General features: G+C 35.7%; 1 protein-coding gene across 1 annotated transcript; it reads left to right on the top strand.

Annotated features, from left to right (window-relative positions):
• The first annotated feature begins 1863 nt into the window (after positions 1-1863).
• hand2 (heart and neural crest derivatives expressed 2) lies at positions 1864-3782 on the top strand. Its single transcript, XM_073843134.1, has 2 exons — positions 1864-2868; positions 3149-3782. Exons 1-2 carry the CDS (start codon positions 2341-2343, stop codon positions 3245-3247), a joined length of 627 nt encoding a protein of 208 aa, XP_073699235.1. The 5' UTR covers positions 1864-2340; the 3' UTR covers positions 3248-3782.
• Positions 3783-15991: the final 12209 nt, after the last annotated feature.

Below are 15991 nucleotides of genomic sequence, written 5' to 3' on the forward strand. Positions count from 1 at the left end.
CCACTCCCTCTTTCTCTCCTTCTGCCTCTCCCCTCATCTCTCTCTCTCTCTTACTCACACACTGACACACAGACAAGAATAGCTATGCCCATAGATATTCACACATTGTTTAACATTGCTGTTATATTTGGAACCTGGAACAATATCTGTGAACTGTCAAAATTAAAAGACTCAAATGTCAGCTCTAAGTCCACCGAAAAGGCTCGCAATCAGCGCTGATACTCGCACGGTGGAAGAGGCATTGCAAGCAACAGTGCTCGGTTTTAGAATTAGTCTTTTGGATTCAGTTCAAATTTTCTACACTTTTCTACACCACACTCAAAATGTGTGTTCAAACATGGATGTCGTGAAAAACAAACGGCCAATTGAGGATTAACAGATCCAGGAAACATAATTCTTGTAAAGTGTTTCGTATACAAACATACGATATAAACATATATTACAGTCAAAATCACTGTTCTGTTCTTGATGGTGTCTAAACTTTAATGGCACCAATAATTTTTCAACTACGCGGTTATTTGGAATTTACATGATAAAAAGCGATGATGCTTATTTATTAAATTTAACAAAAATGATCTCATTAAACTGTCGATGGCGTGAACATTTCAGTCAAAAAAATTCAAATGCAGTCAAAACGATTCAATGTCTTTAAGATATTATTTTACACATTTTACATTGTTATAATATTTTCTATACTAGTTTTAAACTGTTTTTATTGGTCCATTAAACAGTTTTACGCAGAACACCAAGTTATAGGCCTAATACGGAAAGGAAACAGACCAATTTATCTTACTGCTATCAAATAAAAACAATTCTCGTTTAATTCCCTGAATGTGTATATATATTAAATATTTAGTCTAACTTATATACACAAACACACTCAGTTTCAGTATTTTTATTTCGCCTTATTTTTTTTAATCACGCTGTGCATATCTTTATTTGAACTCGTTTGTACTGACAAGGCAAAAAAGTATAGCCTACGTATATTTCCTCTATCTATCTATCTATCTATCTATCTATCTATCTATCTATCTATCTATCTATCTATCTATCTATCTATCTATCTGTCATAAAAGTTTACATAATTAAAAGAATTTACAGCCGGCTTAAGCTTATTAAAATTATTGTACAGATCTATACTCTCTTATTATATATGCCAGATAAAAATGCATAGCTCACAGTGGCAATGAGGGACTGAATAATGTAAGTTTTAAAGTCAAATCTGTTGCTCTGCACATGCTTTTCTTTGTTTTTGTTTTTGTTTTTGTTATTGTTATTGTTTTACTCAAAACGCAGTGATGCTTAAAAAATACAATAATAAAACTGAATAAATATCCAGCTTTCTAGATTAAATACGATCCATATCTCTTTTATTTCTTAAAATAGGCATTTTATACCATATCAGTAGTTTATACTATCAGATTATCTGAAAAGCTCAGTTTATTTAGCCAATTTTATTGCTGCATTAAAGATTTTAAATTAATTTTACGAAAGACCGAAGGTATTGTGGTACACACATATACATTTAAAACGAATAAAAACACAAATATAAATGTCATTGACACACGCGCAAGCGCGCCCCCACAAACACGCAATAAATATCAAATAAACATGGAATGGCAGCATACGTTACCAGTCCCTTTTGCACGTATTTCACATTTATTTTATACATGTTGTATATATACGCTATAAGTCAGCTACGCTATCTTTGCAAGGGTTCGTGCAATTTGGGAGCGTAAACCCTAACGATGCAGTTCATGTCCCTCCTCCTCTACAACGTTATTGGCTGAGAAGAGTTTTGACGACATATATGAACCCAAGCAGCTCAAAAGATGTAGCTGACATGGAGATCAAACGGCGGAATTCGCCTGCTTCCACAGAGTGAACCAGGCTGCGAATTGCGTGCACAACATCGACTGGGATTGGAACTTTTTCCATCCAACGCTCCACCTCATTGATTCCATAACGGGTTTGAAATTCAGAAAAAGGCTTCGAACACCGCTAAAACATTAAGAACTATTAGCAATGGGACTTTCTCATGATGGATATTTGCAGTGGAGAATATAAGTGTAAGTAAATGCTTTTTCAGTAATAACTCGAGTGCAGTTACAGCTGAAACCTGTTTTGTTCATCCGTTAATGATCTGCTAGAAATTCAGCGGTATTTTTGTTATGGACAAATAAGCGGGACTGCATTTTTACTTTCTGCTAGAAAGCAACAAATGCATACTTTTTATGGGGAGAAAGCCGGTGTCTAAATCGTCAAGTCAAAGTACGCACAATCTGAAAGCCAAAGCGTACTCTGTCTGTGGTTCGCCTTAGGGTACACAAGTCTGTCGCCATGAGTTTAGTTGGAGGATTTCCCCACCACCCAGTGATGCATCATGACGGCTATTCCTTCGCTGCTGCAGCTGCTGCCAGTCGCTGTCATGAAGAACCCCCCTATTTTCATGGGTGGCTTATCAGCCATCCGGAGATGTCTCCTCCAGACTACAGTATGGCACCGTCGTACAGCCCCGAATACTCAGCAGGAGCCCCTGGGCTCGACCACTCGCACTACGGAGGAGTACCGGGGGCCGGCGCCGTTGGAATGGGACCCCGACCAGTGAAACGTAGACCCACGGCAAACCGAAAGGAGAGGCGCAGGACTCAGAGCATCAACAGCGCCTTTGCAGAACTCAGGGAATGCATTCCCAACGTGCCCGCGGATACGAAGCTGTCCAAAATCAAAACCCTTCGTTTGGCTACCAGTTACATTGCTTACCTTATGGACATTCTGGACAAAGACGAACAGAACGGGGAAGCAGAGGCCTTCAAAGCGGAATTCAAAAAGACAGACGCCAAAGAAGAAAGGCGAAAGAAAGAAATGGTAAGACCTTAAATAGAGTAAACAGATCTTCATAAACGTCGATAAACACTGTTGCCATATATTAGACGTACATATAATAGAAACTTGCTTTGACTTTGTTATAAAAGCTTAAAAAATATTCTGTGTAAAAACTTTGTTTTGTGAACGCTGCTGTGCCCGTATCTTTGTTGTATAAATTAAAGTATTACATTTGCTGACTTTACCGTGACCAGTACGTTGATCAAATGTGGTAATGTGCAATAGCTATACAAATAATCTCTTTTGTGTTGTTTTTTTACAGAACGACGTTTTGAAAAATTCAGGGAGCAGCAATGACAAGAAAACTAAAGGGAGAACTGGTTGGCCGCAGCATGTATGGGCTTTGGAACTGAAACAATGAGACTAATGCAAAAGACACGAAATGAGGCCCTCTGAACTCATTTTTAGTTGTTCTCTCACTTTATTTAATGGAATATTTATGTGCAATTTCCCGCTACGGACAGTGGATATTTGAGGAAAAACCATTCCATTTTAGAAGGAGGATACTCTCTTGGTAAGAGATTGTGTGTTGCTGTCTGATATTGGTTTATTATTGTTTGTTTTCTTGTCCCATTGTGAATCAAAATGAGATATCTGCCACTAAGGAATACGTGAAGTTCTGTCTCATTCTGTCTCTCTTTCACTTCCAGTATCTATCTATGTCTCCCTCTTCTTTAATTATGAGGAAGATTAGTCGATGTTATGATATAGTAAATGTTTTATTTGAAAATGTCATGAAGTGTTATAATGTCATTTTGTGGTCGTACAATGCTGGTGTCTGAAACAACTGTTGAGTCCACCCAGTGCACTTCCGTCCAGAGACACAAAAGTTAAATAATATTGGAGATGTAAACAATGTAATTAATTCAATAAACCACTGTGTTTTTAACAATAGACCTTTTGTTGTACTGAAATGAAATTTAACTTAAAGATGCCACTTGGTAAATTGCACACTAAATAATTATTCACAGAAGATAAGTGCTGTTTGTAAGCAGAATATAGACTAAAGTACAGAAATTAATTATACGTTTCAGGGCCTAGAGAGACTGTTGAATATATTTTCAGTAATACTTACATAGACGTGACAGTCAAATCAAACAGCACTCACGCGATGCATACCCGGCAGCTCCTTGAGCACAAACAGAATGATTCAAGCAGCCAAAACTCTGCTTCATTGACTTTTAAAAGGTAATCTAAAGTTTTGAAGACAATGTTCAATTTGACAAAACTGCTGTAAGGGTCAGCAATGTGGCGTTTGTGAACAGTTTGTCAATTTATGCTTGCAACACTAAATACTAAAAGAAGAATTACAAATAAATACAAACTGTTAATGCTAGCAGTAGCTGTCGGTCTTGCGTATAGGTAGGCTAATTCATTTTTGCAAGTAGGCCTACCATTCAGGCTGCTTCGGGTAATAGCGCTGTCTGTAGTTTCGATTAACTTCAATTTAAAAGAACAATAATATTTATCAGTTATTGTTATGTTAAAATAAGATTTGTATTTTATTCACCTCAATTTGAAACATTTGTCAGTGTACATGACGAAATTTACACATGAATGAATTACAGCATTAAATGAACACATTTGTTGAACAGGTGATAGGGTTTTTGCAGCAGGTGCCAAAAAATGATAATTTAATTAATCATAATGATGATTTACTTTCATGACTGTATAGGGTATTTTATACAGTGGTCATGTAATACAAAAAAACTGATTTAGGGAAAATTCAGAATACCATCTAAATCTCGAAGAAGGCTATTCATGTAATGTTAATTATCTTTAAAGGTATTTTTAAATAAACACGATTCTAACATTGAAACTGCACAGGCCATATGTCGTACAAAACACAATTATACGCGGTTTAATATCGATAAAGGGGGAAAATTGCAAGACGTTTAATTCCATAACTGCTAAAATAAATGATTGAGCAGACTCACTGGAGCCTGTGGAAAATGCCCAAATGACGTTAACAACAAAATACGGAGGAGGGCCAGACTTTGCTGGAGCGACTAAGGCCTGCTCGGATGTGCAAATGATTGATAACGTGCCGATCAAAATGTGTAGCTGAAACTTCCCACTGGTGTGGAGGGGGTTAGCACCACAATTCATAGAACCGAATTTTGGCAATGTCCATAACAACAGAGTTAGTAGTAGGCTATCCGCTGAATTATGGAATAATAGTGATATTATTATAGATGATAGATTCTTCATGTTCTACGATTACTATAAGTATGCATTTGATGTGTATTTAGAAATACCAGTCATATTTCTTTACTGCCATTGGCTTTTTAAATATTTGTAGGCTAACGTGCTAATTGCTACGTAATTTTCGTTTGGTGCAGGCCTCATAGTTTTCATCTAAAGTTTTTTACGCAAAGGCATGCAATTAAACTGACATATCCGGCAGAGTAAATCTGCTTAGATAGGAAGACACACAGACGATTTAAGACCCATCCAGTTGCATTAAATTACCGCTTACGTTACAACGTATTGTCTGATTCCACAGGTCCTATATGCGCTAATAATTGTAGATAATTTGTTGAGATTGTCAAGATGGCGTCTCAGATAAAATTAACCGTTCGTACTCCCTTGATTAAGAATACAGATAATACTGTGACCTCATTGTGACCTGCTGCCGCTGCTGTAACATGAATGACTCTCCAAATGGAAGAGAACACATATCTTACATTCGACACCATGATTCCTGAAGGCCCAAAGTAGTAAAGAGCCGTTATTTCCTCTGGCACTAAAGCAAACGAAATCGTCTAATCCAGGAATATACAATTTCGTTGGTATATAGCTCTTTTATCTCTTACGTTCCGTCACCTCATGTCCCATTTGATTAAATATTTCTAATTCCAAGGCTTATGAATACTGACCAAAAAAAAAAAAAAAAAAAAATAGTATGTCTAGTCTTCTTTATATATATCAACTTGCCTCGCCAATAGCAAAATTGCCACTTCCCAGCATACTAACAAATTGACTGGGTCTCTTTTGTGTAATTGTCCAAAACTTAAAGTTCTCGAACTTATAGGGTCGTATTATATTTTAAAGCATGGACCAAACAGCATCTTTTTCTTGGTATTACAGACATCTGTAAACCATTAGCTCATAAGACCCTCCTCCATTTTTTTCTGTCTGCAGCAGTGGCTAGTAGACATGTTGACGTCAGAACAGAGCCATCCTGTGCCTATATGGTAAACGTAATCACTTACAAGGCCTGTGATCCTACCTCACCCTAAATCCAAGCATTAAAACAGTTCAGTAGAAATTACTTTTATTTATATATAAAACAATCTAAGCTTTCGAAAAAGTCAGTGTTGTAAAAGTGGCACGATCTCAGACATACAATATAGTTAAAAAACAATCGCGTAAAAACTGCATTTTGCAGTCTTTATAATTTTAAACTCAGAACAGATAATGCAGGACTTGTTTAAGCAATGCAATATGTTCGTAAAGTTCTAGGATACAGCTCTTGATACGGTTTTCCGTACACTAATGTCATATTGTATTATTGTTATATTTTTCATTAGACCGGATCACCTCAGTGTAATTAAATGTAAATGACATTTTTACATTTTGTCTCACATAAATATGTCCCAACATACCAGAGATAATAGTCTAACTTAATTTAGGTTATGCGAGTTAAATGATTTGGAGTGCGTTCCGCCGATATCTGCAGCCATTTTGACCGTTTTGCAAGAAAATAAGTTATTGACTGAAATAGAGAATTAAAAACTCAATATTATTTTCAACAAGGAGAGTAAAGTAAATCTAATCTAAAAAAATCTAAAGCGTAAACATATTCTAAGTAAGTGTTTTCGGAAAAAAAAAACTCAAGTTACGAAATTTTGATCTTGAATGAATTAAAGATTGGCACGCCACTTTTTGTTCTTATAACGTTTTTTACTTATAACGTTTCTTACATATTATTATTTATTTATTGTTATTATTTAATAAATGGCTACACAAGAAATCGCCTTTATTGTAAATAAGTGGATTTTCAGTCACTGACCCAAAAACGTTTTCCGTTCGTAGGAATTTTTGACAGGACAGGAATATCGATCTGCTAAACTTCTCAAATATTGCGGCGCCAATGTATTAGGTTATAAATGATCAGCTGTTTTCCTAATAATTAAACAACCAGACAATGTGCCATTCTCAGAGAGTGTAGCCTACTGTGTTTTTCTCAATGTTGCGCGGAAGATCAGGCCAGTGCCCGTGCTGCTGTCAGTTGTGACAGTTCCCAGATGGAGGCCGCTACTGTATGCGAGATTGAGTTTCTCACAGAAACAACTCCCTCTTCTTCCAAACCGTCCTCCAAAAGTTCTTCAGGCACTCTTGCACCCAGACTCCTCAAACAACGGTAACGCGGAAAGAATGAGCTGAATGAGTTTTGAAGGAATAAAGACGCTTCGCTCCATCAGGTTATGCTTGACGAGAAGAGATGGCTATACATCTGCATGAAGAGCTAGTGGCAGGATCACTGACGTGTACTACGGTAAACTGGTTTTACCTCATGGAAAGTGATTTGTTGACTTATAATAACTGGCACAAAACTACTGAAAAGCTACTGGGAGCTTGCTTTCTTTATCTCTTTTATCAAAAGCGTAGTAATATTTAAACAAATCTGCCGTTTGAAATAATTACCGCTGCTGTGCTGTTTTTGTCATTGCTGTTTTGAATTGTAGCCTATTACTTGTACTGACTTGGTACTATTTGTATTGCGGTGCACAGCTTTCTGAAAATGGTTTATTTGCACATTTACGAACCGCCCTTTTTTTCTTAAAAAAAAAAAGAAGAAAAAACTTGGCGATGACAAGCTCTTCAACATTGATAAAGATTCAAAATTTTGCAAATACAACATTGTGCAATTACTCGATTGCACATTGACATGGCCTACTCTTGGCATATGGCATAATTTTATATGTTTTAATAGATTCCGTGCACTTACAAAAATTATGTTTGTTAAATAAAATGTAACCTGATTCTAAATGTTATATTTTGAAAGCTTGGTTACAACACCGTTTAAATAACATCTTACATAAAAAGTTTGACCGGAAAATATCATGCAGGCTAAATATAAAGTGTTAAATAAAATATTTAAATTAGATTAAAAAAAATATTCCAAGCTAATTTACTTTACGTGTGCTGAACAGCTGGCCTCACAGCTCAGCACAACGATTCCTTCACAGACATTTCAGAAAAAGCTTATATTGCATAAAAACCGTCACGTATTGAGCCTGTGAGAGGAGAGAAAGACCTCCCAAGTGGTCAGGGCATGCGTGTCATTTCAAGCGAGTCCTCTAACACTCCATTTATCCCTGCGAGCATGAGGCGACTGCTCTGTTTTGTCGGTGATAAACATTTAAAACCTTTAAACGAGAGCATAAATCCCGATGGGGGAAAAATTCACATGAAAACGGCTGCATTTTCAAAAACCGACCTGTCAAAAATAACGGAACTGAGATATCTTAACAGGCGACGAAATAATCGTTTATTACATGCCTCTTTTAAAATATGTTAAATTTGAGCAAGCCTGAAATTACAAATTAATTCGGGTGCAGTCTTCAGGACTTACAGCCAATAACAAAAGAATAGCGCCCGGTAAATATTCTAAAAGTGTCACAATTTACATTATAGTATTGTCCAGTGATACACAATCTAAGTCGTTAACCAGTATATATGTTACCTAATAGGCTATGTAACGCAATTATTGTTCTGAAGATGTAACTGCATACTATTCGAGTATAATATGCAATTAATGTCTTAGTGTAATGACAAATGTTATATGTGCATTTACAGTTTATGAAATTTCATGGTTGTGAATTTCATACAGCGCCCGGCGGTGAAGATTTTTATATTCATCTTCTCACTTTATGTTCATCTTCTCACATGTTCACTGTTGGTTGTGTGAGGAGATGGCGATCAAATCATTAACGGTAGGCCTCATATTACCATCTATTAAGCCTAATAGTAATGTTTTTTCAACTAAGCGTCCAGGATTGACATTGCCTGACCCTCACCAAATACGAGCTTTTTTATCCCTTTCATTTAAATGGAAACCATAGGAGTGGTAGTGCAATACATCTTCAGTGAATAATAAACAGACTTCGTTCATCACAGACACAAATTATTCACAGTGTTAACCTTTTAAACTGACCAATTAGACAAAATAAATGCAGGTCTATATAGTAGCTGGAATAGACTGTCTTCGCTTAATACTCAAGCACATAACTTTACTACTCGGAGGATTATTTCCTGATGATGCCAGTCAAACTGAGATAATAATAAAAATGATAGGCCTAATAATAAAGTAAAATTAGCGCTAAAAATAATATTGGAAATTTATTACGAAGCAATTGTGATTTTTTTGAGTGTGATTCTATATACAAAATGTGAATAAAGCGAAGGAGAAATTACAAAATGTTACATTCCTAGCAATTTTTTGCTTTGTTGAAACCAGCCGTTCACTAAACATGTGGCCTGCTGATGTATTATTCGATGCAAACACAAGCTAAATGTTAATAAGAAGAAGAATACCACAGTATGCTATATAATTTAATTCAAGGTCAAATTAATACTCTATATTAAGGAAGTAAAATAATCCGGTCTCCGGAAATATTGCTTTTGGTTACAACAGACGAAATTGTTTTTTGTCGGTTTAGAAAAACGAAATCCACGGTCGAGAACAAAGAGAAAATTCAAGTAAACTCCAGTCAGAAGACACCTACATTATTGCCCAGGGGGCCCAAGCTGTCATTACCATGTTGGCTGATGGTCGATGGTCTATAAAGATATCTTAAGCTCCCTCTGATTGTCTTGTGGTTCTAATATCTGGCTATCGAAGGAGGAAATAGTGAAGTAACTTTCAAAGAAACTCCCTATCACATAAATCCACGCAGTACTGGACGTTTTAAAAAATGTACAAATTAAATGAATTAACTGCGTGTCACGTGCCTTCATATTAAATACAGTGTGCACTGTGGATATGTGTAACATTGTTGCGTTGTATATATCAGATATAATTAAAAGGATCTAAGAAATGTAGGAATGCGAATTGTTGCTCGCAAATGTATTGAAATATATTGATATGCGTCCACAGTCATGATATTCATGGCCATGTAATGAAATAAAAAGGATACGAAATAAGTAATGAATGGATTTTCTTTACGAACTGCATCACAAAGGTGATATACAAGTAATTAAAAAACAGTCTTAAGTCTTAGCGGAGTCTGAAAGTTCATTCATGAATATTCAAGAAGATGGGCCAAGAGCTAAAACAAGAATTCTAGCATTATCAGCAGTGAACCAATTCTCAGACCTTTTTATGTATCTGCAATACACATATGGCTGGTCAGTTTTCCAATCATGAAAACATCTGTTACCGTGCACACCACAGACCTTGAATATGCAACAACAGACTGTAAAAATAACCTCATATGGCATGTGGTAAAATACAAACGTTCAGTCACTGCTTGTGGCTGATACAGTGAAGTATGAGTTGAGAGTGGTGCCGGTGCCCAACCGAAACGTGCAACTTTTGGGAAGAGTGGCTTGGAAGTCGACGAGAAAGGACAGCAAACTTCTAAATCAATAATAAAGAGCAAATCAGGGTGTAACCATGGAAACAGTGATACCATGGCAACCCCAGGTTCTCCTGTCACTCAGGGGCCCCTCAGGCCAGTATATCCGGGGATAGGTTCCTCTCCCATCCATCATGGGCAGTAATGGAGAGTTTCTGGAGCAGTCTGTGGCTGACTGTGTTAAACCACAGCGATGACAGCTATCTGCTCTCCTGCTTTGAGCTACCCTTCTCTCTCTGTATATTTACTATCACATTTATTTTTCTCTTTCTTTCTGTTACTCCCGCTTACATCTTGTATCTCATCAGGCATTCCAGTTTACAAAGGGTGCCTTCTATTTTAGACCACAAACACTTCCCAGCATGATCATATTGGTTATGTATTTTCAGTTGGTGTTCCCCTTCACATTCAAAATTTATTCCGGTTTGCATCATAGATCTAAACATAAGATGTCCAGAGTATGACATATGACTGGCGATGATTAATGGCTATGTTGAAAAGACAGCGGCTTAAAAAGTTAAGGCCTCTCTATTACTAAACCTGACGAACACGTCACTACCATGGTCCATGGTACTTCTTTTAAGTACAAAACTAAAGCTAGCTTTTGTAAAAACGAGTTCTTATTAAACATTTATAATCTAGAAAATTTGGGATTAACATCGAGAAAGCTTTATAAATGCTGTTCAATTTCTTTTTTCTGACCCAATTTGTGTTTATGGCTTTTGCGTGACTTTAAAAAATCTAGCACATTGCATGGCCGTTTTTTATACTGAACCTAAATATTGACTAAATTAAATAGGCTATAACCAATTTTGCGCAGAGCGATCTATTTTATTTATTTATTTAACTAACCACATTTTCTCGCTTTTGCGATTCGGCGTGCAAGATTCAGAGGTCAGCGGAGACATGGAGAAAGAGGCCCTGTGACTGAACCTAATAATGATAAGGATATTGACCACGACATTCACCTTGTTGCCAGTAATGAGGAGTGCATTTCGGGAAGCTGCGCTTTTGGGACATTCGCCAATCCCCTATTCATCAGCCAGCAAAGCTCATTAGACCATTTCCCCCGTTAAACGCCCCCTCTGAATTTAATTCATACAGTTGCCTACAACAATCATACCACTTCCTTGATTTTGTTTCATTTATTTACCTATTTATTATTTTGTTCCATTTGTTATCTTTAAATTGTTTTTGCTACATGTATTTAACATTACTGTGATCACTGGCAAAATTAAAACTGTGCTGATGTTAAAGACACAATGTATTGCAACTACACAGCCTATTACATACATATTTGTCTATTTACATTGTCTAGTTTGTATATATGGTACATACGTAATTTATCTGTTGTGTTACGTTTCTTTATTCGCTTATCTTATTTTATTTATTTATTTATTTTTACTGTGTCCTGCTGTTGTTTTGTGCCCTGAAAGCTTCTTCTATCACCAAAACAAATTCCTTGTTTGCATTAAATCATTTTGATTGCGTTGATTAAGTTTAAGTGTAATTTTGCGTTTGTCCTGCAGGTGACTGCATAGATCTGCAATGTACTTGGACATACCACTGCTCCAGAAAACTTTAGAGTATTGCTAATGTTTTGTAAAACAGTCATTAAAAAAAAAAAAAAAAAAATTACGTTGTTTGCCCGTATTAAAAAGTCGGGTGGGCCACCAAATTAGCGTCTTCCAGACTTATGTATTTGCCTGCAAATAAAAAAAAAAAGAAAAAGAAAAAACCTACATGATCTGGTAATGAACAATAATTGATTTTTTACACAGAAAGGCTGTAAACATTTTAATTAACAAGAAAACATTTAGGCTAAAGAGAAACAAAAAAATTCTCGACCAACGAAAACCTTTATCGAAAAGTCAAGAGGGCGTAAATATTGAAACTGAAATGCATTTTATGCCAGTTGCGAGCTTTATCCAAACATCCAGACCTCATTAAAGAAGTTAGAAAACAGAAGCGATACGGCACATTTGAATGTTTCTTACAATTTGCTTAAGAACTCGTATTTTTTGTCATGGGTGAATGGGATGTAATAATACTGAAAAACTAAACTTTACTGAAAGCCACTATAAAGAGCAACTAAATTGTTTGCGATCGTTGCTTTTCCCACTCATGCGCGCTTACTGATTTAGGAAGTGGGTGGCAGACTGATTTGGGACTGAGCGGCCCCATGTTTATTGGGCACACTAGTCCACAGGTCTGCTGGTATTAGGTCTTCTCACGGGTGGCCAGTCCACTGTGATACACCACACCCCACTGCTTTCATTGCTTGCCGCAGAATGGTTTTGATCATGGTCAAAGGAAAGCGCAACACCTTGATTCCATGATGCTGGAGAGGGTGGTCAGTGTAGCTGGCACAATTTTAGGACACTACAACAACAGTTCAAATATTTTCTGACGAAGGGTCAAATACAAAGTGATAATACTGGCTGAATTGGATTATTTCATAAATGCCATTAAAGTGAATTCACGATAGCCTTTGCTATAAACCTATGTTGTCTTGAAATAAGGTAAAGACGCGAATAGTGCTACGTGAATTGCTGTTTATTCATGACTAGTTGAAATGTCAACTCTTTTTTCCCCCCTTTTGCAAAACGTTATAGCTTGTAATTTACCTGTAACTTGTAGTTTAAAAGATTGAATTTATTTTCTGTATAAATATTTGTGTTGATGTTTTGTGCAGAACAACTTATTACTTATTGCTGTTACTACATAGCTCATCACTGCTTCATCTGATCTGTTTAATTTTCTCAGATTTGTACGAAGAGTTGCAAGCCTCCTGCAAGGTCACTGGAGCCATACCGCTGAAGCCCTGTTACTGAACCTGGCAATGACAAAGAAGCAATTGTTTACCACTGTTTGTATCAACTACCTGTTTTGTTTGTTTGTTTTTTCTTTAAAACATACATTTGTTGATTTATGAATGGATTTAGTATTGTTTAAAATCGTGTATTAAATAAAATCACTACCTGCATTAAATCAAATAATTAATCAAATGAACGTAAATAAAATATAACGTATCTTCAAGTCACTGCATGCAAGTAACTGTGTAATTTCAGTGTAATCTCGCGGTTGTCCTGCAGATGACTCTACTTGCGATGCAACACGATACGATATTATTTACTATCTGCTTGGGGTTTCGATATTTTTGGGAAAATATATATGTGACATATATATGTGACCATGGACCACAAAAGTCTTAAGTAGCACGGGTATATTTGTAGCAATTGCCAAAAATAGGCCTACATTGTATGGGTAAAAAAACTATTGATTTTTCTTTTATGCCAAAAATCATTAAGTAAAGTAAAGATGTTCCATAAAAATTATGTTGTGAATTTCCTACCGTAAATATATCAAAACTTATTTTTTTATAATAATAGTAATATGCATCGTCAAGAACTTCATTTGGACAACTTTAAAGACGATTTTTCAATAGGCTATTTTTTTACACCCTCCTATTTCTGCGTATAAATCTCAATTTCAAAAACTGACCCTCATGACTAGTTTTGTGGTCCAGGGTCACATATTGCCTACTATTCGATTATAACAATTTCATGAAGACGATTAAGTGTTGTTTTAGGAAACCTGGACGTTAGACAGCAATATGCAAACGCAAACCCATGAAGCATGTGTAAATTGTTAAATTAATAAAATGTTGAATTAAAGAACAATAGCAATGCACTGTCAAACTAGTATACACGGTAAAACTCAGTAAAGAAAAGAAAAGACACTTAGAGGGGAAAAACTGCACAAACTTGTGGTCTAAAGCGCTGTTTCAGTCTCTCTGATTCAGCGGGAGCTTTAAAAAGGATTGCTGTTATGACACTGATCTCTGCGCGATTAGAACACAAACCTTGGGTGATTAGAGCTGTCAAATAGCCACTACTGAAACTGTCACTGTTCACAATCACTAGCCGTGAACTGCACCGTAAATTTTCTTTCCACAACAGCAATCAATAAGGGTTGCACTGAAAACCATGCGGATGATGGAATATCAAAATAGTTTCTGTTTTGTTCAGAAAATTATTACTTTAAAACTTTAAAGGAATACGAAACATGCAATTATCCATATCCATGCGACCACAAAAGTGAACAAAATGGAATAAATCTCATAAGTGCTTTTTTATTTGCTGTATAAGCAGCTCATCTCAATAGTTGTCTTAAAGTATAATGCTGAAAACAGCGCACATGGTGTAACCAGATATGTCTGTATTTATCGAAAAAAAAAGGTTTTATTAGCTACAGTGTCCAAAAGTAGGCTAAACCGGCGACATGTTTTTAGTAGTATAAATAAATAAATAAATAAATACAGCAGTGACAGATCATATTGCGTCTATGCATAACAGGCCCATAAATATTTCTAAACCACTGATTAGTTTCTGTGAAGAATATCCACAGCTGGTGGTTATCCAGATTTTTCAGAAAATAGAATAAGAATATAGGGTAAGTGCGCCACCTTGTGGTCGTCACGTGTTATACTAGTACAAGTCGAGTAACAAGCCTACAGAAAGTTTCTCAAAAGCGTCATTTAGTGGCAAGTATACACATACGTGATTACAATTTAAATACAAAAAAACAACAAAACGATATCCTTGTATTTATCACTGTTCGATACATACTACAAAAAGATTTACGGATATACAAATGCCACATGATACTACACGAATGACTAATTACAATATAAAAGAAATGCTGTATTGTTTAAAATATATATAAGATAGAAATATAAGCCTTAAGCAATCATCAGGTCATATGAATTATGTCTGACCTTAAGGTGGACACTGTGTTTGACCTTAAGACGTAGCAAATATCCAGCCGGTAGGTCTTCAGCTTTTCTTAGAAGATATAAAGCAAATATAGCAAATACAGTTAATATCAGAATCAGAATCAGAAAGAGCTTTATTGCCAAGTGTGTTCACACACACGCACAAGGAATTTGTCTTGGTGTTAGGAGCTTCCAGTACAGAAAGTACAAACATAGTGCAGACATACATAAAGTTATGGTAATATAAAACACTAATATTAAAAAAAGAATATACAATAAATTATAAATAACAGTGGTAATAAAAAAATATAGAAAAAAAAAATGTCCATAGACAGAACTGAATGTGCATATGTGCTATATAAAGAAGGTTTGTGAGTGATACACATGACCAGTACTGAGGTGTGTTAATATATAGCAAATATAAAGGTAAGCATTACAAAAAAAAAAAAAAAAAAAAAAGTTAAGTATGTTGTTTAAGCCATTTGGTTACGAGGACACAGGAAGTGTCTTCATAAACCATGCATGTTCACAATGTAATACCTATGTCATTATGAACATTTGTGTCCTCATAAACCTGTACATACACACAGTATAGCTGCCATAGCTTACATTCTATGTACTACTAAATAAATAAATAAATAATATAGTAGTAAACGTTTGAAGTTATTAAAAAAAAAGACGAGAACGGTTATTGTTTTGGTTTTAGGACAACTTTGATGAAATGTTTTCATCCACTTCAATT

Source organism: Garra rufa, chromosome 6 (assembly GCF_049309525.1).
Source record: "Garra rufa chromosome 6, GarRuf1.0, whole genome shotgun sequence".
Taxonomy (NCBI): domain Eukaryota; kingdom Metazoa; phylum Chordata; class Actinopteri; order Cypriniformes; family Cyprinidae; genus Garra; species Garra rufa.

Coding starts and splice junctions, on each gene's coding strand:
- hand2 (XM_073843134.1), top strand. CDS start 2,341: ATGAGTTTAGTTGGAGGATTTCCCCACCACCCAGTGATGCATCATGAC. Junction 2,869..3,148: donor AAAGGCGAAAGAAAGAAATG/GTAAGACCTTAA, acceptor GTTTTTTTACAG/AACGACGTTTTGAAAAATTC.